Source organism: Pseudocercospora fijiensis, assembly GCF_000340215.1.
Source record: "Pseudocercospora fijiensis CIRAD86 unplaced genomic scaffold MYCFIscaffold_7, whole genome shotgun sequence".
Lineage (NCBI taxonomy): Eukaryota > Fungi > Ascomycota > Dothideomycetes > Mycosphaerellales > Mycosphaerellaceae > Pseudocercospora > Pseudocercospora fijiensis.
In genome coordinates, this window is record NW_006921538.1 from 1,042,267 (window position 1) to 1,064,551 (window position 22,285).

The 22,285-nt window shown below is 50.7% G+C and overlaps 10 protein-coding genes across 10 annotated transcripts; 6 read left to right on the forward strand and 4 right to left on the reverse strand.

The window, feature by feature from the left end:
* Positions 1-1,569: 1,569 nt before the first annotated feature.
* Positions 1,570-2,288, reverse strand: MYCFIDRAFT_211938 (uncharacterized protein). Its single transcript, XM_007930911.1, has one exon. The coding sequence runs from the start codon at positions 2,273-2,275 to the stop codon at positions 2,096-2,098; it is 180 nt and encodes a 59-aa protein (XP_007929102.1). The 5' UTR covers positions 2,276-2,288; the 3' UTR covers positions 1,570-2,095.
* A 2,056-nt stretch (positions 2,289-4,344) lies between these two features.
* On the reverse strand, positions 4,345-5,148 carry MYCFIDRAFT_211939 (uncharacterized protein). The gene has a single exon (XM_007930912.1). It carries the CDS (start codon positions 5,125-5,127, stop codon positions 4,384-4,386), a length of 744 nt encoding a protein of 247 aa, XP_007929103.1. The 5' UTR covers positions 5,128-5,148; the 3' UTR covers positions 4,345-4,383.
* Positions 5,149-6,292: 1,144 nt separating this feature from the next.
* On the forward strand, positions 6,293-7,329 carry MYCFIDRAFT_177020 (uncharacterized protein; the record flags this gene model as incomplete). The annotated part of the gene is made up of 4 exons (XM_007930913.1): positions 6,293-6,330; positions 6,359-6,407; positions 6,444-7,197; positions 7,235-7,329. The coding sequence occupies 4 exons, from the start codon at positions 6,293-6,295 to the stop codon at positions 7,327-7,329; spliced, it is 936 nt and encodes a 311-aa protein (XP_007929104.1).
* Positions 7,330-9,656: 2,327 nt separating this feature from the next.
* Positions 9,657-9,872, reverse strand: MYCFIDRAFT_31067 (uncharacterized protein; the record flags this gene model as incomplete). Its single annotated transcript, XM_007930573.1, has 1 exon — positions 9,657-9,872. A coding segment is annotated over one exon (216 nt), but the record flags the coding sequence as incomplete, so codon positions are not given.
* A 1,259-nt stretch (positions 9,873-11,131) lies between these two features.
* On the forward strand, positions 11,132-11,680 carry MYCFIDRAFT_198374 (uncharacterized protein; the record flags this gene model as incomplete). Its single annotated transcript, XM_007930914.1, has 1 exon — positions 11,132-11,680. The coding sequence occupies one exon, from the start codon at positions 11,132-11,134 to the stop codon at positions 11,678-11,680; it is 549 nt and encodes a 182-aa protein (XP_007929105.1).
* Positions 11,681-13,579: 1,899 nt separating this feature from the next.
* Positions 13,580-14,185, forward strand: MYCFIDRAFT_204426 (uncharacterized protein). The gene has a single exon (XM_007930915.1). The coding sequence runs from the start codon at positions 13,585-13,587 to the stop codon at positions 14,137-14,139; it is 555 nt and encodes a 184-aa protein (XP_007929106.1). The 5' UTR covers positions 13,580-13,584; the 3' UTR covers positions 14,140-14,185.
* A 146-nt stretch (positions 14,186-14,331) lies between these two features.
* On the forward strand, positions 14,332-15,616 carry MYCFIDRAFT_204427 (uncharacterized protein; the record flags this gene model as incomplete). Its single annotated transcript, XM_007930916.1, has 1 exon — positions 14,332-15,616. One exon carries the CDS (start codon positions 14,332-14,334, stop codon positions 15,487-15,489), a length of 1,158 nt encoding a protein of 385 aa, XP_007929107.1. The 3' UTR covers positions 15,490-15,616.
* A 1,106-nt stretch (positions 15,617-16,722) lies between these two features.
* MYCFIDRAFT_31109 (uncharacterized protein) lies at positions 16,723-18,474 on the forward strand (the record flags this gene model as incomplete). Its single annotated transcript, XM_007930575.1, has 6 exons — positions 16,723-17,013; positions 17,069-17,263; positions 17,314-17,492; positions 17,541-17,783; positions 17,831-18,146; positions 18,205-18,474. 6 exons carry the CDS (start codon positions 16,723-16,725, stop codon positions 18,472-18,474), a joined length of 1,494 nt encoding a protein of 497 aa, XP_007928766.1.
* A 126-nt stretch (positions 18,475-18,600) lies between these two features.
* MYCFIDRAFT_208456 (uncharacterized protein) lies at positions 18,601-21,141 on the forward strand (the record flags this gene model as incomplete). The annotated part of the gene is made up of 13 exons (XM_007930917.1): positions 18,601-18,625; positions 18,660-18,702; positions 18,728-18,757; positions 18,804-18,867; positions 18,904-19,069; positions 19,096-19,912; positions 19,959-19,970; positions 20,043-20,137; positions 20,179-20,315; positions 20,363-20,418; positions 20,451-20,469; positions 20,505-20,700; positions 20,729-21,141. The coding sequence occupies 13 exons, from the start codon at positions 18,601-18,603 to the stop codon at positions 20,806-20,808; spliced, it is 1,740 nt and encodes a 579-aa protein (XP_007929108.1). The 3' UTR covers positions 20,809-21,141.
* On the reverse strand, positions 20,437-22,254 carry MYCFIDRAFT_86743 (uncharacterized protein). Its single transcript, XM_007930918.1, has one exon. It carries the CDS (start codon positions 22,242-22,244, stop codon positions 20,832-20,834), a length of 1,413 nt encoding a protein of 470 aa, XP_007929109.1. The 5' UTR covers positions 22,245-22,254; the 3' UTR covers positions 20,437-20,831.
* Positions 22,255-22,285: the final 31 nt, after the last annotated feature.

Sequence of the window (22,285 nt, forward strand, 5' to 3'; positions counted from 1 at the left end):
ACTCTAGCGGCAATGTGGTACCGACCTGCTGTATCTAGGAGCTTATATAAGCGTTGGCGTTTCCGTAGGGGTTGGGGTATAGTCTGCTAGTCATCGTATAACTAGATTATATCTAAATCCTATAAGAGTGAAATTGCCACGCCTTATAGGTGCCGGGTGGTGTAGGTGGATTGCTAATGATGTACAGCTAGTTCATGTCCTTGTAGGGGACGTCTATGCGGTGTAATCATCTATATGCAAGATGGTCGGAGCAAGAGGATGAAGTATTCGAGTCTTGTTTTGATTGTATGTTGATGTTGTACAGCTGTTTCATGTCCTCGCGGTTGTTCTATCGCACAAACAGCTATAGGTCAACAGCATGAACGTCGAGGTGGAGGAGGTCCCGGAGCGGTTTTGATTCGATGCGGAAAATGTACAGCTAGTTCATGTTCTAGGGGCTAGGGTTGAGTCCACCATGCATCTACCTGGGAGACAAAAGGAACACAAAGCGGAGAAGTCTGGTGTAGTGTGTATGGTTGATTGCTGATGGTGTACAGCTAATTCATGTCCGCATGGTAGGGGCTGGGAAATGATTGATGAGAGCCACTCGACTTGATCGTATAGCTAGCTACATAGCTCGTATCGTTCTTGGCCATGATGACGAGAGCTGTCGTATCACAGCACGAAGCGAACAAGATGGTACAGCCTTGATTAGATGAGCTGATTGAATGCTGATGGTTTACAGCTAGTTCATGTTCCTTTTTGGGGGTAACAACAGCCAACCTGCGACCTCCCGTGACGAAGAAATCGCAACACAAAGCGGAGAAGCTTTGTGTAGCATTAGAAACACGATCTAGTTCGTTGCTAGTGATGTACGACTCGCTTGCATACGTCCTACTGCTGGACAGCACTATGCAAAAATCCGGTTGGACAAGGCGGTGAAGGTCTGAGGTACATGTGGAGAGGCGGAATGATTGATTGCTGCCATTGCACAGCTAGTCATTGGCCTCGCACTGCCATCAGCCATCACGGCGGAGAGCCTTTGGGGTATCAGCAGATTTTCCTTGTTCTCACGGACTTGTTGAGCCGTTGACAGCATGGAGGAATGAGGATTTTGATGGGATGTTGGAGTTGTGCAGCTACCTATATAGCTGAGGCTGAGCAGATTCATAAGACTGAGCTGCAACTGGTCATCGAACGCACTTTCCCGCAGGGCGGAGGAGGCGGAGACGTGTAAGAGCTGGCAAGTTCTGGCGGTTGGTTATGAAGAACATTCTTCAGATTGATGAATGAAGTTGTACCAGCGTTGTTCTCATTGCTTGCGAAGATCACACAGCTACTCCTGGCTGATATTTTTTCGATTGGAGGCGGATATTCATTGCATATTGAGCAGCTCCTCGTGCGAGCTTGTCACAACGTCGATCTATCGGCCATGGAGGAAGTGAGATCAGAGGGACATCCTGATTGCTTGCTCATGCTGCACAGCTAGACGAGGTTCGACCAGGTGAAGGTCGCTTGCCCCAGCAGTTTTACAAAAGATCGGCAAGGACGGCACGTACGAAGGGGAGGCTTTGGAGAGACATAATGGTTGGAGCGCACGCGTGGCGAGCATGGCTGTGCTCTCTCTTCGAATTGGTTGCTACAATGAAAGCATCCAGCCGGCAGTTTGGCCATGGGATCAGAACCAGGCTCGCTCTCGGGTCAAGGGCACCGTTGGTGGAGGATCATTTGGAGATGATTTCGAATTGCACGCTGAAGTCGCTCACTGAGGACGTGGATCTCCCGATGGTCTTTGCGGTCGTGTAGCTAGCTCTCGTCCAGAGCTACGAAAATAGCAATGATCGCTTTGATTACACGCCATAGAGTGCGGTGTGCAACCATGGTGGGTTCATGAATGATGAGAAGTTCAGTCTTAACTATGTAAGACTGAATCCTCGCTTGATTGGAGAACGCAGCGGCAGATATCAAACACACTCGCTTCAGACTCAATCAAAGTGTCCAGTATTAAACACTCAACCATAATGCCATGGCCAAGCATACTTGGCAGAGGTCGAATCAAGAACAGGACCTTGATCAACAATAAGAAGCAAGAGCTCAATTCCCAAAGTTACACCGGTCAATGCAATTCTGGAGGCGTGCTGCACTGCAGTGACAGGCGCACAGCATCCTCACATGCCTCCCAGGATAGATGGGGCAGTTTTAGCAGGATGTCTGTCACACATTCCTTGACTGCATCGTTCTCGGACAGGCCCTCATCATCGAGATACTTTCGATATCGCTGTCGGACAAGGGCCATGTTTCTGTCTCTGCGAGAAGGGCCGGCTTGAGGTGGCGCAGGTGGTTGCTGAGCTTGCTGACTTGGGCCGGCTTGAGGTAGTGCAGGTGGTTGCTGAGCTTGCTGACTTGGGCCGGCTTGAGGTAGCGCAGGTGGTTGCTGAGCTTGCTGACTGGGGCCGGCTTGACCATGACCCTGTGCAGAATAGCGAGGTGATGGAATGTGGCCAGGTGTCACTGGACCGCGCCTGTTCCCTCTTCCCTCCATTCTGAACCGCAAGTTTTCACGTACTAGGTAACTGTCCTCCGTGGCTGAGTCGACAGTTTGCAGTTCCGGATGCAACTCGAGCCATGTGCGACCCAGCTCTCGCGACATCTTCTTATGATCTATTCCGGAATTCTCGACAGATTCAATGCGGGTCCAAAGCCGATCGAGGTCAGGAGTTAACATCGACATGTCTAGAGCTGGCTCAAATGCATCTGGATCGACCAAGAGCTTGCCTTCTCGGACCCATATGTTACAATCATTGATGGCGTGTTCTTCTCTGTCGCCGCCGCTAAACAGGGTTGGGTATTTTGCCAACATGTCGTTGCTGACTTTCAGAATGGCATCACGATGCCTGTTCAAACCCTTCTTGTCATTGTTCCTTGGGTCAGAATCAATATAGCCCCGGTAGGCGCTATAGGCCCATTGATGCTGCTCCTGGGTGCCTGGTTGCTGACGGGTCTCAAGCTTCGAGGCGCCTTTGTTGGCGTCAGGCTTAGTATTGGCCTGCTCAGATGCCGGTGCGGAAGCAGAGTTGGGCACCAGTGGAACACTGAGATCTCCAAAGGTATCGGGCAAATTGATGGTCTCTAGCAAGGCCCAACCTCCCTTTGGGTCATCAGGGTTGGGAGCCGACTGGGTCTTAGGCGGGTCGTCAGGCTGAACGGGACGAGGCGGAGCTCGCTTCTGGAGAACGCCATCAAGGACAGACACTGAGCGTCCATTGAGTGGCTCGGTAAGCGAAGCCTCGTTGAAGCGCGTCTTCGCAGAAATGGGACTGGCGCCCGTGAGCGAGGCCAGAGGCAGGAAGAGTATCAAGATTTGTGGAGGAATCATCTACGCCGCTCCGTCAGCCAAATGTGATGCTGGCCTTATGGATCACGTGGGTGGATCACAGCCTGATTCGCTTCTGTCGGCGCAAGCTAATCAAGAAAGGCGAGGAGAGGTCGCGACTTTGTCAAGGCTGCTTTGGAGAGTTGAGCAAGGGCAGGTGAGAAGGTGTCAATAGTCTGATGGCTCACGTGAGCAATGAGCAGTCTGACTCGCTTCCATTAGTCACCGTCTCACAAGATTTGCGAAGAGGGAGGTGAACACCTTGGTACTGTTTCTCTGATAGAGCCGAGAGTGTCGGCAGTGAGGTGTGTCAGCAACCTCTCAAGGTCACTTGAGGTTGGTGTCGCTCCGCGGTGGTCGATGCTCTGAGGCTTTTGGTTCGCTTTGCTGTGCTTTGGTAGTGTTAGGACTGTCGAAGGTGAGCTTGGTCGTTGCTGTAGTGGAGGAAAGGAAATCAGAATGGGTGGGGGGAAAGAGGCCCGGTTTTGAGAACGAGCTGCCAGCGCAGAGGCGTCCCCCATGATCAGGCTGGTCATGATACCAGTGCAATTGGAAGTCATCGGGCTGACCGAATGCTGCTCCCTCGAGACTAGCAAACTCGAATGTCGAGGCAGTTGCCAAGGATGGCAACAGATGTGCATCGAATTCATGTCAGCGGGCGATTGCTTGGACGTCACGAGAGGTCCTCCAACTGCGGGAATGGGATGTCATTGACCTGTAACTGCCACCTCGCCAATAATGATAATTGCGTGGGCCATATCATAATGCCCGCTAAAGCACAGCAGGTTCATCGCAATTGAGGTTTAGCTGCGACTGACCTTGATCATGCCTGACAGAATAGCCAACACCTCGAATGCTTTTGAAGCTCATATCTCGTGACTGTCGCTATCCACTTGCCCTCCCAGAACGCCGATTGGCGGGCTCATGCTGAAGTCATGCACTTGACTCTCCGATTCTTTCATGTACGGCTTCTCCTCCTGTGGCGAAGCATGCATGCTGGTATGAATTTAACACGGCATATCATACCGCACTCATCTCGATTTGCACCGCTTCGTGACTTTGACTTTGGGTATTTGATCTTCGCTCTGGTTTCGGGGACTCAGACTTAGTCGATGATCCTTTCCGTGAAACAAGTGCAGACCAACATCTGTAGCAGAATCGGAGTAGCCATGTCCCGGCTCGCCTGGTAGCGGTAATCTCATGCTGCCCTCTTCGATGAGACCAGCATTTTTCATGAGGTCGAAGAAGACAGCCTCGCTTTCGTGTCGAGTCTTTGTGCACACACAAATGACAGCTTTCGGCGATCGCACGATGAGAGAGACCAGTATTCCAACCAGCGGCTCTAACGTGTCAGTATTGTAGGTGCATTCGGAAACGATGATCAAGTCGTTCTTTCTGCTCTCCAGATTTTGCGGCAGAGGCTCCAACCAGTTAAGTGCCTGAAATCTTACTTTCGACGACATGGCTGCATTACAGCGTTCGATGTTGGCCTCGACCAGTTCAGTGACCTCATCCAGGTCCGTAAGCAAGATGTCACAATCCGGAATGGCTTGCGCGACACTGATGCCGACAGTGCCACAACCACAACCAAGCTCGATGGCATTGAGTCTTCGATAGGCAGCTTGCAGCAGCACGTACTCCAGAAGTGGGAGTGTGTGCTGGCTTTGTAGCGAGAGGGTCTGGTCGATATGGTGGGCCAGGGCCTGGCTGCCATCCCAGAGGTGCCTTGCGATGCTGTCACCCGCATCCTCAAGCAGCGACAGCTGTCTCTCCATGACATTGGTGAACCTTCGTTCCACTCTCCAGCCCGAAGAAAATTGGCCTTTGGTGGGGTTCAGCGCGCCGCTCCAAGCATCGACAAAGGGAGGCACATAACCACATCCTGCCGACTGATGTCCTCTCACGGCAACGTGTATGCACGCCGGCCATTCTATGTCCTGCCGCGACAGATCAATGGACAGATTGACCGATCGTGCTCCCGCCTCCCATTGCAGCCTTTTCCTCAAGTATATGTCCCCATCTTCGGGCGTGTCGCGCAGAGAGGCTATCAATTCGAGGTGGTTGGGATAGAACGTCTCTCCCAGATCGGTGGTGAGGGTCAGGACGGCTTTGAGGGTGACGGTGCCGCGATCCACAGTGACTGTGGGTGTCTTCAAGAAGCGAACTGCAGCTCTCGATCAGTCGGATGTCGTCGCCCAGCCTCTACTTCAGCACGCGCCGCCCACATACCGTAATGCATGGCTTTTCCCGCTCCCTCGAGGCACGCCTGCAAGCCACCACGCGTATGAGAGAGCTGGCGAGCGAGAAGGACGGTGAATTTGCAGGAGAGAGCGGTGTCACGGCTTACGCTCTGGTGCGGGTTCTGGGATAGCGAAGTTTGAGTAGCAGCTGGCGCCGTCAGCGGTCAGCTCCCACCGACACACGTGAATGGGCATCGCGATGTGCTGTTTCGCAGTTCTGCAAAGGAGAAGGCAAAGGTGCAGGGCGATCGATCAGCGTCGATGCAGTCCAGGCCCGCACAGACCCGCGAAGACCCTCTCCTCCGCTCGCTCGATGCAAGCCACCGTGCCCACTACTACTCCGATGATGATGATATCAAAGGCTTGACCGCACGTGGCAGCGAAACGGGCCGTACCTTTCTCCCAAAGCTCCACCTCCATCTTCGCTGTGTCTATTCTATAACGGACACCAGATCACGATCCCAAGCTTGGCCTCAAGCAGAATCGGATGGATGCCCGCCGCCGATCGACGATTTTCCGCGAGCCTGTTCTGACCTCACCTCTTCTCGCTCCCCGACGTTGCATCATGCATGTGGCTCGTTCGGACGAAGCTCACATGACGTTGCAATCTCCTCTCGTGTTATTATTATTCGACCGTAGAGGCTCAATCACCATCCCGGGAAAACATGGTCCCCTTTTAGCCGGTAACTCGCCCCCTTTCATGCAGTCCCTCCAAAAGCCAGTGTTGGTCAGGGAGATGTCGCGAATTGCTCTTCATGACTGCAAGACTCTCAACAGACCTCCGCACCCCGAGCGACACCGCGTTTGGCATTCGCGTCTGAATCTACTGAACAATCATGAGACCATGGAAGGCTCTCATGCTGTTCCTTGGCCTGGCAGCAGCAGAGCACCCTCCAGCCGATCAACTATGGCAGGTCAAGCCTGCAATGAACACCAATGACTTACTCTTCGCCGGATGGCACCAGATCCCTATCGTCAAGGAGATTAAAGTATACAATGGCGTATCGGCCGGCCGCACTTATGCACATCATCCAGAATTGTTCTATTTGGAGAGCAAGACGTATCTTATCTTTTCGTCTGCTCCAGTGGACGAGGACAGCATGGGACAAGATGTCCGGATCTCAGTCTCCGGGGATGGTGGCTTGACTTGGAGCGCGAATCGAGTGGTCATGCCAGCAGCGCTTCTGCCGAATCAGACAGATACTAAGAATTTCGAGTACTGGTGCAGTCGCAACATAATCCAAAGAGCTTGGCAGGCCCTGACATTCGTCCACATCCGAGAATCGGACAAGCTCTACGCCATAGGGCAGGGTGCAAGCGTAGCATGTCCAGGAGACAAACAGTCTGCTGGGCGCATTGCAGTCCTAATCAACAAAGAACTTGGCTCTGCAGCTGGTGATCCATGCTGGATCGAAAAGAACGAATACACAGGACCTCAGCTTTTCTCACAGACTGTCTATGGGATCAAATATGGCATGAAAGACTGTGCAGATGCCGAGAAAATCAATGCCATCCTTCGAGAGCCAGATCAAGCACCCGCATGGTCTCCATGGCTCTACAACCATAAGGGCCTGTTCTCTTTCAGCTGCACCTCTACTGTAGGTCGTGGCACCTAGTATAGATTGAATTGGCACCAAACCAGGGCAGTATCAGCCACCTATGGACCTTCTAATGGCGCCGTCGCTTCCAATAGACTATATAGCACCTTCCTATAACGCACTTGTTCACTTTCAGTAGCAGTTGTCCTTTATAGAATGTAACGAGAGCTGAATACTAGCTGTATAGGCGCCTGTATCCACCGACGGTAACACCCGTATAGGGCTTAGCAGGCAGAATTTGCACTTCCCTAAGAATACGACGAATTCTTTGCTTTCTATTATTACTAACAACAGCAACAACGAGGTATATATATACTACGATGCACGCTATAAAATTGTTAAGATACGGCGCTTTAATTTGCCGCAAGAATCATTTCGATCCAACACCTCCTCGTTAAACAACAAATCGTACAATTACTATAACTAAATCCACTCCTTAAGCTACCTCCGACGATACCTAGTTAGCACCTACTAGCACCCTATCCGCTATATAGGTCGCCTTAATAGACAGCTAGCTTGTTAATACTTAGGAAGATATTAGAGAGAATATTGCCGCCCTATAGGACAATGTAGAGGCCGGTTCTAGCGATAAGGACACCTCTTCTAATAAAGAAGGTCGACTTGTTTAGACAGCTAAGATAGAACAAATCCTCCTCGAGAACGTAGCCCTTTAAATAGACCTCAACAACTACCGTAACGGTTAATTAAAGCTATAGGCTCGCGAGGATGTATTGTCTAACGTATCTCGTTAAGCAAAGCGGTCTATCTCGTAGAAACAGTGCCGTACGAAGCTACTGTTCTACAAGGCTCTTTACGCTGCCTTTATAGCGCTTAAATACGAGTCTGGCTTCGGCATTAACTACGACACTAGCACTATTACTGCTAACTCCTTTGTATAGAAGGACTACCTTGCTAAGAAGGTCTATAAGAACGCGAAGCCTCTAAGAGATTACCCTATACTATACGTTGCCCTCTACGCTACAATCTATAGCAATAAGACCGCTATAGGCAAGGCTTCTAAGGGCGGCGCCAGTGCTTCTAAGAAACGACTGTCCACTAAAGCCAATAAGAAGGCTAACAAGAAGGCTAAATCCTCGAAGTCTAAGGAGTCTATATCAATTAGTAACAACGAGACCGACAAAGAGAACTTGCCTCCTACTAAGCCGCAGAAGACTCCCTTAGAAACGGCCTAAACACCGGCGAAACAGGCTACTTTTTAGGACGATAGTATATAGAGCTAGGACATTTATTCCGCCGCTAAGGCGCCTATCACTAGCAACAATACTAAGGGCCCTCGTAGAGGTGCTATCCGCCTTACTAACGCTATTATACAAGGCCTTCTTAGTATAAGACCCGACATTCTAGTAAAGTTGGCTCTTAACAACCTAAACGACTTCAATCTATCCTATAAGCTCTATAGGGCCTGTAGTAAGGCCTTCCACGATGGCTCTAGTAGCGAGTTTGAAGCTAGGTCCTTCTACGAGGGCTCTGTACGCTATAGGCGTACCTAGCTCCGCGAGATTGCCGCTAATAATGGTATAGAAGAGGATATCGAGAGCGATATCGAATGAACGAGTTGAGTCGATTAAGCTACTTTCTAGCGATTAGCGCTAGCAAAAGTGATCAATACGATAACGACGAGGCACTAAGGCAATAAAGAGAAGCGCGTTTTTAGTAGAGACGAGAGGCCGACTTTCAACAAACCTCGTATGCTAGTATTCAACACTATATGCTTATACTCATTTGAAATTTATAAGTCATCGAGAACATATCTATTACAAGCTCCGCTCCAATTTTGATATATATCTGACCGTGTATTGTAGTGTTCTAATCGCATATAGATTTGAACAATTTAGTGTACGTCTCTAGCTTAGCGGTCGGCCTCGAAGCCGACCTTAGCTTAATTTAGCTTAGCTCCGCGGAGGTGTTAGCTGCATTGCTATTCAAATCCAGTGCACCGATTATGGCCTACTACACTACTAAGACGGCACCTATACTATATATTTATATAACAGCGGAAAGTCTACTTATTACGCGCTCTAACCTCGTTTAAAAATCATCTAATTCGGTTAAGGTTTAGGCGTATACTAGCTCCGCGGAGGTAGTGGAAAATCTTCCAAAATAATAACTAACATATGGAAGAAGCTACTCAGATCTACACTATTTCTATACGAGTTAAGTCGATTGAGCCACTTTCTAGCGATTAGCGCTAGTAAAAGTGCTTAACACGATAACGACAAGGCACTAAGGCATCTACATTTCCTTGCTATTGACTCCCTTCTGCTATATAGCTAATCTACGGCTATTAAGCTCAATTAAATAGTCTTGCTACATCTTCCTTGCACACTTAGTACGCTAGGCGCTTATCTTCTTATTCTTAGTAGAGGCTGTTTAACTGAGCGTCCAAGTAGCGCGCCTTCTACTGCCTAACCGGACCTCTTCGTTATAGAGCGGCTCCTCGTTATTCTAGCGCTTGAACTCATTAGCAATCAGCTCGTCCGATAGATTAGTCCGGCGGATGAAGTTATGCAGGTATACTAGGCTATAAACAAGAGCCGTCTGTATCTCTATGTCGAAGGCAGGTCTATTAGTGTTACGAAGGATCTTAAAGCGCTCCTTTAGCATACTAAACGTACGCTCGACAACGTTACGTAGACTCGAGTGCCGCAGGTTGAATAGCTCCTATTTATTCTTAGGTCGACGGTTACCGCTTTGCTATTCCTTCAGGTAATAACGTATTGTACGGAAGGGCACAACAGTGAGTCGAGTACTCGGATAACTAGCATCTGCGAGATAGTATTTGTTGTCCGGACAATTAGTACTAAAGCCCTCCATCTCTCGAGCGTATAGCAACACCCTCGCGTCGTTTATAGAGCCCTCCTATCTAGCAAGGACATAAGTAAACAGCATATTAAAGTCTACGACTGCTAGCACATTCTGCGATATAGAGCCCTTCCTATTACGCTATAGCAACTGCTCATTGCGAGGCATATAAGCAATAATGTAGCTGCTATCTAGGGCTCCGATACAATCCTTAAACTAAGGGAAGAATTTGCCTGTTCTACGGCTGTTTGTTAAGCTCATTATCTTTATAGGAGTACTATTATAATCCGGCTCTTTAATAACCTCATTATACAGCTTAAGCAAAGCAGCAAGAACAGCATAGAATAACTTATAGACTGTCGCCTTAGACCTATTAAATACAAGGTCTATCTGCCGGAAGCTAAAGGATAGCGACACGACTATAAGGAAGTGCATTAAACGCTCGGCCGCAGTAAGGTGCTTTGTTAGCTGCAAACCCTTCTTATAAAGGGCATTAAGTAAGGCTATAAAGGTGTCCTTATTTAACCGACAGTTCTCGTATAGCTTCCTCTTATTAGATAATAGCTCGGCGGCCTTATTGTAGCTATTGTCGGTATGCGTGTACTCGCGGCGGTCTAACTCTTCTTTATAGTATTGCGCTATAGCAATACAGCTTGCGAGGGCGGCTATGCGCTGCTAGGTGCTAGTATCTATTACGGAGGGTCGGTTTTGCTTAATACACTACTAAGACTTGTTAAGTTGAAGAATGTGCTAAGAATACTATCGACGAAGAAGCGACGGTGTGTCCGAGCTATATTGTAGGTTATATAGGGGTGATATGTAGCAGTAGGAGGTTGAATTCCACCCGAAGGTATATAGCTCGAAATTGGGCTTCTACACGCCAAGCCCTTATACAAACCACGACTGTAGGTCGCAACACTCTACTATAGGTTCAAACAACACCTACATACGACAGAAGAAGGTGATATTAATAAACTTGTTCTCTTACAGATACGGAAGGTCGATATTGGCTACAGTTGTTCACTTACAGTGGCAGCGGCTATTGACACTACCTGCAGCGGAGGTGTAGCCAAAAGAGAACAGGCCCTAAGCTCTACGCTGCTGATGATATCCACAATATGCAGGAGCCGACCCACGCGGTTCGCTCCGCATCATCAACCGGAGGCTACTGGCAGAGATTCTGGCGAGACATTTCACCTACCAGCAACACGCATGCCGTCTGGATCGAATACAACGAAGATTTGTTAGGGAAAGGCTGGTATCCATACACATTGTCCCAGCACGGGAACAAGATCTACAAGACCAACATCCCCGATGCCAAGACGAAGCAGTATCTAGGACGTATCACTCCAAGTGGTGATCGTTACCTGATACACAACCCCGTGTACAGAGATGACTTGAGTCGCCAGCCTCTGACCATAGCCATGTCTCGAGAATCCCGCGCTACTGGCGTGCAGCAGGCGTATCGTAGTATCGGTGTTCTACGAACCAATGCGAGCACTGTGATCGCGCCGGAGACGAGAGACAGGTATAAGAATCATGGGTTTAGCTATCCGACAGCTGTACAAGTAGAAGGTAGTTTGATTGTCGCGTACAGTGAGAATAAGGAGAATATTTGGGTCAGTGTAGTGAAGATACAGGATCTGCCTGAAGAGTTGTCTACATAATCTAGTAAGCACCAAGCAGCCGTGCAAGCAAGCCTATCAAGCCAGCCCACATCCCGAATGCGAGACCTCGCAATATCAGATAATTCCGCCTCGCATGTATAGGTGCATGTTTGTCCTGACTGACTTCCCGTCTCAACTCTCGTATCGTCTTCTTCAATCCTCTCTCCCTCCTCCTCAACATCTCCATCTTACCCTCGCCTGCATGTAAAGCAATAGCCATAGTCTTCGAATGATCACCATTACTAAAGGCATCTACATTCACATGCGTCCTAGTATATTTCTCCATCGTCCTCTGGAGCTGTTCGTAGTGTTCGAGGCAGTCCTGTTTCTTGCCTACGAGATTGAAGAGGTAATTGTTGTAGAGATATCCTCCTGCTTCGCGGTTTATCGTCTGGCATGATAAGAGAAGAGCGGTCGGAATCCTTTCATTTGTGATGCAGAGGAGTGTGCTTGGGGATGCTTGGACGTAGATTTGTCGGCCTGGTGGGAAGGCGTGTTGGTAGATTAGGTAGCGGATGTCGTAGGGAAGGCCGAGGAGGGTTAGTCTTGAGGCAGGCTCTGCAGATTGGCTGCTCCTTTTCATTATGAGGCGGCGCATGTCGTGAGTGTGGGTTGCGGAGAGTCGACGGACAGTGTGGGTGATGCCTGAAGATAAGTAGAGCCGATGGAATTGGGAAAAGCTGATGCCTTGAGGCAGATTTGGACAGCTGTGTCGATATACTGTACCTACATATTGCTTCGCAGGAGTCTAGTGAGTGTCCATGCATATTATTGTGGCTATGGCATGATAGGATGGAATCTATGCCGTTGCGATGGCACTTGCTAGCGGCGCTGGGTGCTGATTCAGCTCGCCAAGAACCACGCTCCGGACCTCATCGTTCTCCTGAGCAGCTGCTCTCCTCTCAATCGCGCTCGAGATCACCTTTGCACACGATTGCCTCGATCGCTTGTCGAATCTATACCAATACCTCCCCTTGAATAACTTGATTGTATCGCTTACAGAATTGGGTGCGATTTTAGAGCCAGATGCCTTCAACCCATCGAACTGATTTCGACGGCCCTCCCGAACGCTGCCTCAAACTTATGAGATATGACCCTCTCCAGGCACCCTCTCGGCACTCTCAGGAGTTTCTGATTCGATTAGAGTCCACCGCGTTGACCGGATTTTGACCTTCGTGGGAAGTAAGGATGTCTTTGGCCGCTTGACTTCCGAAAGAGAAACCACTCTGGGCGGCTCAAGTCCATGAGGTACTTGGGAGGCTGAACGCCGCGTAGAAGAAAAAGTCAGGATGTGACAATTCAATGCCTTCCTGCTGCAATTTGCCATTCGGCACAGCACTCGCTGATCGCAGTCAATGTTCCAAAACTCGGGCGGCCCAGATCATCCCCGAGCAGACCAGACAGTGCTGTAAGAGACCAAGCTGCAGAGCTTTCTCAACACAGGAAAGCTTCGATCTCGACGGAGAAGCTGGATATGGCGTCTGTGATGTAGTGGCACGCTGGACGCACGGTTCTTTGCGCCAGATCTTACTTTCCCTTCCTCTGATTTTACCCTGTCCAAGACTTGGCCTCGATGGTCAACTTCGCCAGTGAAGGGTGCAAAATTGAGGAAATGCGATTCAAGCGGGTCGCATTCAATGCTGAGTCGATGCTCATATTTGCTCTTTGTCTTGTGAACACTGAATCCGGTGAGCTATAAAGTGTTTTACAAAGGGTCCACTTTGACCAACCACTTACCACTCACCAATCTTCCTAGGTACAGAATCTGGGGAAAGCCCTCGGAGCATTCTTCATCCTCGATCGAAACCAGAAGTTTTTCGCCAATTTGTGCAACCTCGGCGCCACGCTCGACGACACAGCCCACAGCCAATATGCCGCCAAAGAAGAAATCGCCGCTCGACAAGATGCGGGAGAAGACGAGGATCAGGAATCGAGAAACTAGAGCCCTCCTTCCAGGATCTGCATTCGACAGGATTACAGATGCAAATGCTGCGCTAAGCACAAGGCCAAAATACACGAGCGATACTGAAGACACTCCCAGCAAGACAAGCATGGCGTCTGCTGCCACGCCTACGAAGGTTACAAAATCTAAGAAAGCAACAACCGCGAAGAAGATGCCTGAGAAGAGGGAACAGCCAAAGGAAGTAGAGTCATGGCAACCAGCTGGAGGCGAACGGAAAGCGGTGGATGTGGCTGAAGCAACCTCGGTACTAGGCATTGCGCGAATCGCTGCTTGGAGGCTGGACAGCTTCAAAGATGAGCTCGAGGAGCTACTGGACACTGTTGAACGAAACGACGTGCAGGATATATTCCACTATGTGGTTGACCTAGGTGGAGAAAAGATTGCGGATGTCTACGTGCGATTTGGGAGCAAGCTTAACGCCTCAATCATGAGACAGAGCATTGATGGAAAAATGCTTGGTAGTAGAAGACTGAGGATCTATTATGCGGCAGAATAGCCTCTGTGTGAGAAGGTCACTCACAATTGCATCGCGTTTGGTGCTGATCACGTGCGAAGTGGGTCGGCGCTAATTTGATGGCGTAATAGCCCAAATTTGAAACCTTGCATGTGAATCTTGAAAGTTGAAAGCGTTTCAGTCAATGTAGAAAACGACAACCTCAGTCGTGAACGCTGCGCGAGATAATCGAAAATGGTGCTCGAAGCCATCCGCTACGCGCCTTGCTCGCTTCAAATCCTCAACCAACTCAAGCTTCCACATCAAGAAGAATACGACGAAGTGAAAACTGCTGAAGATGGCTGGCACGCCATTAAAGACATGCGCACTCGTGGCGCTCCAGCAATAGCAATCGTCGCAGCACTCAGTCTCGCAGTCGAGCTTTCCAACAACAAGACCTCAGACAAGGCCGAAGAAGTTGCAGCTTTCATTGTGGAGAAATTGGATTATCTAGTCACGTCACGTCCAACCGCCGTCAACTTGGCAGATGCAGTTGGCAAACTCAAGAAAATCGTCACGAGTGCGGCAGCAATCAGCGACGCGAATGGCGACAGCGTGAGCAAGACATACTGCGATGCTGCACAAGCAATGTTGGCAGCTGATGTCAGCGACAACAAGGGCATTGGCAAATATGGCGCGGAATGGATTGAGAAGGTTGCAGGCGGCGGACAGGTTAGCGTCGTGACACACTGCAACACAGGATCTCTCGCTACTGCTGGCTACGGAACTGCTCTGGGTGTGATCCGGTCATTACATGCCAATGGATCTCTTAAGCACGCTTTCTGCACCGAAACGCGGCCATACAACCAAGGCTCGAGATTGACTGCCTTCGAACTTGTGCATGACAAGATTCCGGCTACTCTTATCACCGACTCCATGGCTTCTGCACTCCTGCGACTCCAGGGCCCCGAAAAACGCATTACCGCGATTGTAGTTGGCGCAGATCGTGTGGCAGCGAATGGAGACACTGCCAACAAAATCGGCACGTACCAGCTCGCCATCACGGCAAAGTACCATGGCGTCAAATTCCTCGTTGCAGCGCCTCGCACCACGATCGACCTCAACACCAGGTCTGGAGCAGATATCGTAATCGAGGAGCGCCCAGGCGAAGAGATGACAATGCTGACGGGGCCGAGATTGAATGATTTAGACCAGGTCGAGACCATCAGCATTGCGGCCAAGGGTATCAATGTGTGGAACCCGTCGTTCGATGTCACGCCTGCTGAACTGATTGACGGCATCATCACCGAGATTGGCGTCTTCGAGAAGGATAGCAAGAGAGTCTATGACTTGAGCGCGGCATTGGAGGCGCACAATCAGGGCGTCAAGCCAGCAACTGTGGGTGGGCTTTGAGGGTTCCCGCATCAGCCTGCTGTGTCCGCGAGATCGGGCGAAGCATAGACATAGAGCCAAAAGCCATGCTTCTTGCGGCCGTGCTCGAGGCAAGTCAGAGCAAGATTTCGCTGTGCTGCTGATCTCCTACTTCATTCCTTCTTATCTTCCTCTCCCACTCCGGCCGCCTCCGGCTTCAACCGATCTGCTGTCTGCTGATTCTGCTCTGCCTCTGCAAGTAAGGCTTCAATCTTGGCTTCCATGGCATCTAGCTTCTTCTCCATCTCTGTCGCCGTCCGCTCGCCTTTCTGGAGTTCCTGCAGTGCCTAGGTATAGTCAGCTTGGATTCCGCGCTGGGTCCTGAGATTCTACTGTACTCACCTTGGCCAGCTCTGCAGCTTCGTCGAAGCGCGTGCCTCCGGTCCCCAATGTGCTATTGTCTTCCGCCATGACTGCGATGTGCGGTCGGTGTGTTTGATGAGATTCCCAGGATGGTCGTGATTGAGGTCTGTTGCCGCGATCTTGCCGAGCCTCAAGGCGGGGGAGATCCTGACTTCACTTCACACTTCACAACAGCACTGTCTTCTCTTCCTCTCCTTCCATCACGATTACTAATAGGGCACGAGTCTGTTCCAACATCGAATGCTGCGGACAGCATGACCGCGGACCATGATGAACACCTCGGCATGTGTCAACGGCCTTCGTTTGGTGTGCCGCATTTGTCCGGGCGCCAGACAGCGTGGTGACCAGCATTATGTCGAAACTTCCTGGGCGATGGCTTGGAACTCTTTGGCGCGGGCGGTGAAATGAATCGCTGCTACGGCGTCACTACTTCTTCTGAGTTAGCCAGAATGCAAGCGATTCAGAGAACCCTGGCTCTTGGAACCGCAGCATCCCGCCCCGAACGCATCTCGTATCGGCACGGTAGTCGTAACCTCGGATTAGGAAAAGTCCACCAGGATGTACATGGCGAAGTGCAGAATGCCAATGCTGGCGTCTTCGGCATTGATATCATCGTCAAAGGACTTCCATGCATCTCTGCGTGAGATTGATCTAGGGTAGAGGCGAAGATGCTAGGCCATCTCCCTAGTGCGAACACATTTCCTCGAAAGCTTTCAAGGATTTCTTACGATGCTCTTGGTCTGCTCGGAGGAAAAGTGTATACAGGGGTGGATAGTCCGCAGACGCAAGTCTGCACAACAAATCTTCCAGCAGCGCTCTTGCGAACTCATGCCCAAGCGCAGCCCAAACACGATGCGGTTCAACGATGACCAAAAAGACATTGCCGAAGTGGATGGCACTGCGATACACTCATCAGAAGCATCCTCGGATCAAGAGAACCAAGTACAGGAAGCCGAGCCACTAGATGTCGACCCCGTCTTCTCCCTTCGTGAGCAACGAAAGATCATCCACAAGATCGATAAACGCCTTGTCTTCATTCTTGGCCTCATGTATTGTGTATCGCTGATGGACCGGGTCAATCTGCCCAACGCAGCCATTGCTGGTATGAACGTTGATTTGGACATGAATAAGGGGTTTAGATATGTATGTCTCGCATCCTCCCTTCCTCTCTGCGATGCGGCGCTGACCGGACAACAAGTCAACCATAGGGCTGGTTTTCTTCGTCACATATGTTTTGTTCCAACCTCCTGCAACTATCTTGACTCGTAAACTTGGCCCAAGGCTCTTTCTTCCCGGCCTTTGCGTTGCGTGGGGTGCAGTGATGGTCGGCGCCGGCTTTGTGCAGAAGTGGACTACGATGATTCCCCTGCGGTTGTTGCTCGGCTTATTCGAGGTAAGCATCACTATACACTCGTTGAGCCGAGCGCGCATCTAATTGAATAGGCTGGATACTTTCCAGGATGCGTATACCTTCTGTCCGCATGGTACGCAAGGTACGATCAGCAAAGGCGGTTCGCCCTGTTTTACCTGCTTGGTCTGGCTGCTGCTGGAGTATCTGGCATTCTTGCGTACGGTGTCTCGAAAATGGATGGACTCGCTGGTCACGCCGGGTGGCGGTGGATGTATGCAATTTCCCCAGTCCTTGAGACGAGCCTGCTGACCTCGTGCAGTTTCATCATGTATGGCATCATTACGATGACACTTGGAGTCCTTGGCTATATCTTTGTCGTCGACTTTCCCGATCGATGCAAGGAGAGGAAGCATTGGAGTTTCCTGGCCAATGACGAAATCGACTTCATCATTCGACGCATCAACAAAGACAGAGGCGACGCTGTAGCCGAGCCATGGGACTTTCGAAAGTGGATCGCTTCCGGCGCGGATCCCAAGGTCTGGAGTTTTGCCCTACTTTTCTTGTGAGACTCATGCCGTCAATATCTCCGATCTTGCTAACCTCTTATAGCTGTGCGACTTCTACAGGATATGGCATGTCCTTCTTCTTGCCCATCATTCTGAGGCGGAACATGGGCTATAGCATTGCACTTTCGCAAGTCCTCGCTGCTCCACAGTATATCTATGCCGCCATTCTTTGCTACGTCTTTGCGTGGTTTGGCGACAGATATCGGATACGCGGACCCTTGCTGTTCCTGAACGCATTGCAAGGCTTTATTGGTCTGCCTTTGCTCGGCTTCGCCAAATCATCCGGCGTTCGATACTTTTCGACATTCCTGATCGCAGGTGGTGCTCATGCGGCAATACCGACCATTATGGCATATCAGGTATATATCATCCGTCCTGAAACAAAGCAGCAAGATGCTAAGATGCTGACACGTACAGGCAAACAACGTTCGAGGTCACTGGAAGCGCGCCTTCACGTCCGCTACCCTGATTGGATTCGGCGGCATTGGTGGTATTGCTGGATCACTGATGTATCGCACCCGTGATGCACCGAAGTATCATCTGGCTGTCTATCTGAGCCTAGCATTCAACTCCTTGATTGTGGTTCTGGTCTGCATTAACACTGTATACTTCAGGTACGAGAACAGGAAAGCTGACCGTGGAGAGAAAGTGCTCGAGGGATATGTGAACTTCAGATATACCATTTGAAGGATAGGGCTCTGCTAATCAAGAGGCCGGGGATCAGCCTACTGGAGTGATACAACTTCGCTAATTGCAATGATACCTCTTCGCTAACCGTCACGCCACGGCTATGCTGTCTTCAAACTATCTGCAATGACATGGCCCCGCTCTCATGGATGTCAGAACTCCGCTATCACGCGAGCAACCCGAAGCTCATCATGTGAACTATGAGGCTGATAGAGCGAAATACCGCAGGTGAAGCACGCGCACCTCACTCGAGTGCGGCAAACAAACAACGCAACTCCGCCACGTGCCGCCGGACTAAGCTATCAAACCCACCAGCAGCATATCATGAGGGCCGTCATACTGGAGAGCAGCAATCGACGCTCTGGCAGAGTCCTCTACCCTGCCTATAAAAGAGTGGCCCTTCTCTCTCCATTTCCGATTCAAACCCAGACACCCCGAGCAACACTCGAAGCAGCCCTCCATAGTATTAACCCGTGCTCACTTGACAGGCCGTTTTCACACCTCGAAGCACATTTTTGCCTCCGGTATTCGCCTCGACGGCAGTGCCTTGAGAATTTGACGGAAGTAGTATGCTCTCGCACTCCTCTTTGGCAGAGTCGGACTCCCTCTGACGCTGTGTAGTACTCCCGACTACGTATCAAGAAGCAACGATGACTCGCATCATACGCCCTCTTCTCTCTGGCATGACCATTGTCGTCGCCTTCCTCAACGGCACCACTGGTCTGCCACTACCTCCGGCCTCCGCCCCTAGCATTGCCCAGCTGTATCCCGCTGGCCGCATCGCTGCTGCAACTGGCCCTCCCACTCTGTACCTTCAACCTGGTTTCAATGCTCCCGCCGGCGCCGTCATTGATACCAACAGAGCACCATATGTAGCTACCCACGCGGAGTACACATTTTGGTGGAAAGTCCGCACCTTGGAGCAATCCGAAACGCACGAAAATGTAGAGCTGGCCATGGTCCGGGATACGCGAAGCAACAATCCTGGAATGAGAGACATTCAGCCATTTGTCAGGCAAGAGATCCGACGGTTGAGGCCATTTTTCGAAGGACGGCGAACCCAGAGGTCTGCTATTCCACGGGACTTCGCATTCCCGCTGCCGCCTCCGAACTGGGTCCCGCCTCCTCCGGTAGTTCCATTTCGCAACCCCCTGAATCCTCCAGGTCCCTCTGGGTTTGGTCGGAATCCAGCAAACGTTTCGAATCCACCTCGTCCGATCATGCACTATCCTCCACCTCCTCCGGCCATGCACTATCCACCTCCTCCTCCGGCCATGCACTATCCACCTCCTCCTCCGAACATGCACTATCCACCACCTCCTCCGGCCATGCACTATCCACCACCTCCTCCGGCCATGTACTATCCTCCTCATCCTCCTCAGCCTCCTCCTCCTGCACGCCCTTACATTCCCACCCCTGAAACGATCGAGAGAATCCAGTGTAACTTTGTAATTCAGCATACCGGCCTCGGCTGTGATGTTGAGTTGGCAAAGCTCGTGGTGTTAGATTTCGAGAAAGAATACCTTCCGCATATCTCGCCGGCTGATCATATGACGGCGATCAATCAGATTCTGGGATTTCCCTAGCGAAGTCGCCTTCGGACTGATTACGCCTCTCCCTCCCTCCGCGACCGACTTTGATGATCCCGCAAATCTCTGGGTACGTGCTGGATAACTACGACTATTACTGGTCGCAGAACCGGAGCCCTCCCCAGGAGACAAACGATGTTGCTGCACTCTTGGTTACATTTACTGGCGGCACTAGAGAATAAGCTCGTGGAGGTGTTAAGGGAACTGGCAGGCGAGGCACGTGAAGTGAGAGACATGCTCAGAGTTTCACCGGTATTGGGGCTTTAGGCGAACTGCTTCTGCATTGATTGATACTCCAGGGAAAGCCAAAAAGAAAACCATGCTGCGAAAAAAGGCGAGAGGCTGGCGCGGTAGAGTATCATGATCATGGAATGGCCTCTTCGATAGAAAGTGGTTCTCACAGCCGGTGTATACTAAGATATGCTACTGCTATACCTACAGGAGACGGATGTCTACTCACGGAGTGTGGCATCAATGACCAATGACGCTGTCATGGTCTTCGCCTGCAAACTCATCGACTGGACCATACAGGCGAGCAGAGGCGCGGCGAACATTTGGAATTGCCCAGCCACATGTGTCTCCGCAATAGACCCAGAACAGAATCGGAAGGCCGGCGACTTTGATGTAGAGGTCGAGGGTGAACTCCAACCATGTCTGAAGTCGAGACACGGGAGAGGGATTATTAGATAACACAGGAGGTCCGACTGTCGCATTGCTCTCATGCCCATTGACACCATCATCCTGATCCTGATGCTCGGAGGCGCCATCCTACAGCTCCTTCCTGTCACCATTGGCCTGGCTTGCGAACTCTGACTTCTTAATGCTTTCGGGGGCTTCACCAGCAACCTTGGGCTTGTCCTTCGACACCTTACGTTCCGAAGAGTAGCCAAGAGCGCGTAATCGCTCGGTGAGGATGGGATGCGAATGGTGGTAAGCACTGTACATCCAGTCGGCATCCATTGAAGAGAGGTTCTTGATGTTGATTTTGATGAGAGAGCTTGCGAGTTCCGCCTTGTATCCTAAATCGTACGAGAACTTGTCGGCCTGGTACTCGAATTTTCGTGTGATTGTGTTCATGATCAGCTTCAAGGCGTGATCAGTGGGCGAGAGAACCATGTTGAAGAGGATGAAGCCAATGATGATGGGTCGCTCAGTTGGGAAGCCGAAGTGCTTGTATAGGGAGTTGTTGTGGATGAAGGCGCTGAACAGGGCGAAGATAGCGAAGAGATGCGTTGAGCCGATGCCGAGCAGTTTGGCTGTGTGATTCTCCTTCCAGTGACCGAGCTCATGAGCCAACACTGCCTCAATTTCCTTGGTCTCCTGTTGTTCGATGAGTGTGTCGTAAAGCACAATCTTCTTCTTCAGATATGGAAGACCAGAGAAATATGCATTGCTATGGGAGGAACGCTTTGAGCCATCGATGACTTGTAGCTCACCAAGTGGGAATTGGAGGCGTCCGGCAAGAGCATCGATTCGATCCTTGAGATCGCCTGGCTGGAGAGGAGTAAGCTTGTTGAAGAGCGGGACAATGACGGTTGGGTAGATGGTGATGGCACCAAGCTGGACGAAGAGCAGGAAGACCCAGATGTAGAAGAAGAAGTTGTCACCTGTAGCCCGGATGATCTTGAGGAAGGCGGCTCCGATGGGCACACCAAACGCAATGCCGATGGCTTGAGACTTCACGATGTCGGTAAGCCACAGCTTGACGGTCTGCTTGTTGAAACCGAATTTCTCCTCCAGGACGAAATGATGATAGTAGCTGAAGGGCAGGCCGAGAAGCGTGTCGATCCAGGCATTGGCGAAGATGAAGACGAGAGACTGAGTGATCTCTCCAGTCAAGCCCCATGTGCCGTATTTCGCAACCAGAGTGCCAGAGACACGCCAGAGCAGCGGAATGATATTGTATTGGACCTCTGCCAGCTTCTTTGCGACGCCCCATGTGTTGGTCGCGAATTCGAATTTTGCTTTGGCCCTTCCATAGCTCTGTGCCTTATCAAAAGTCTCCTGATCAACCTCGCTCTTCAGCTGCCGGGGAATTGTCTTCTTCTGCTGAACTTGGAATTGACGGTAGGCGAGGTAGGTCTCGAGGGCATATTCGGCGACACCGAAGGTGATGATGATTGTCTTCCACGGGATGTCGTCGTTGTCTAACAGAGCGCCGAAGCGACGAAGCAGATCCATTTCCGCCTAGCGTGTGTCGGTGAAGACGGTGGTGGACGGTG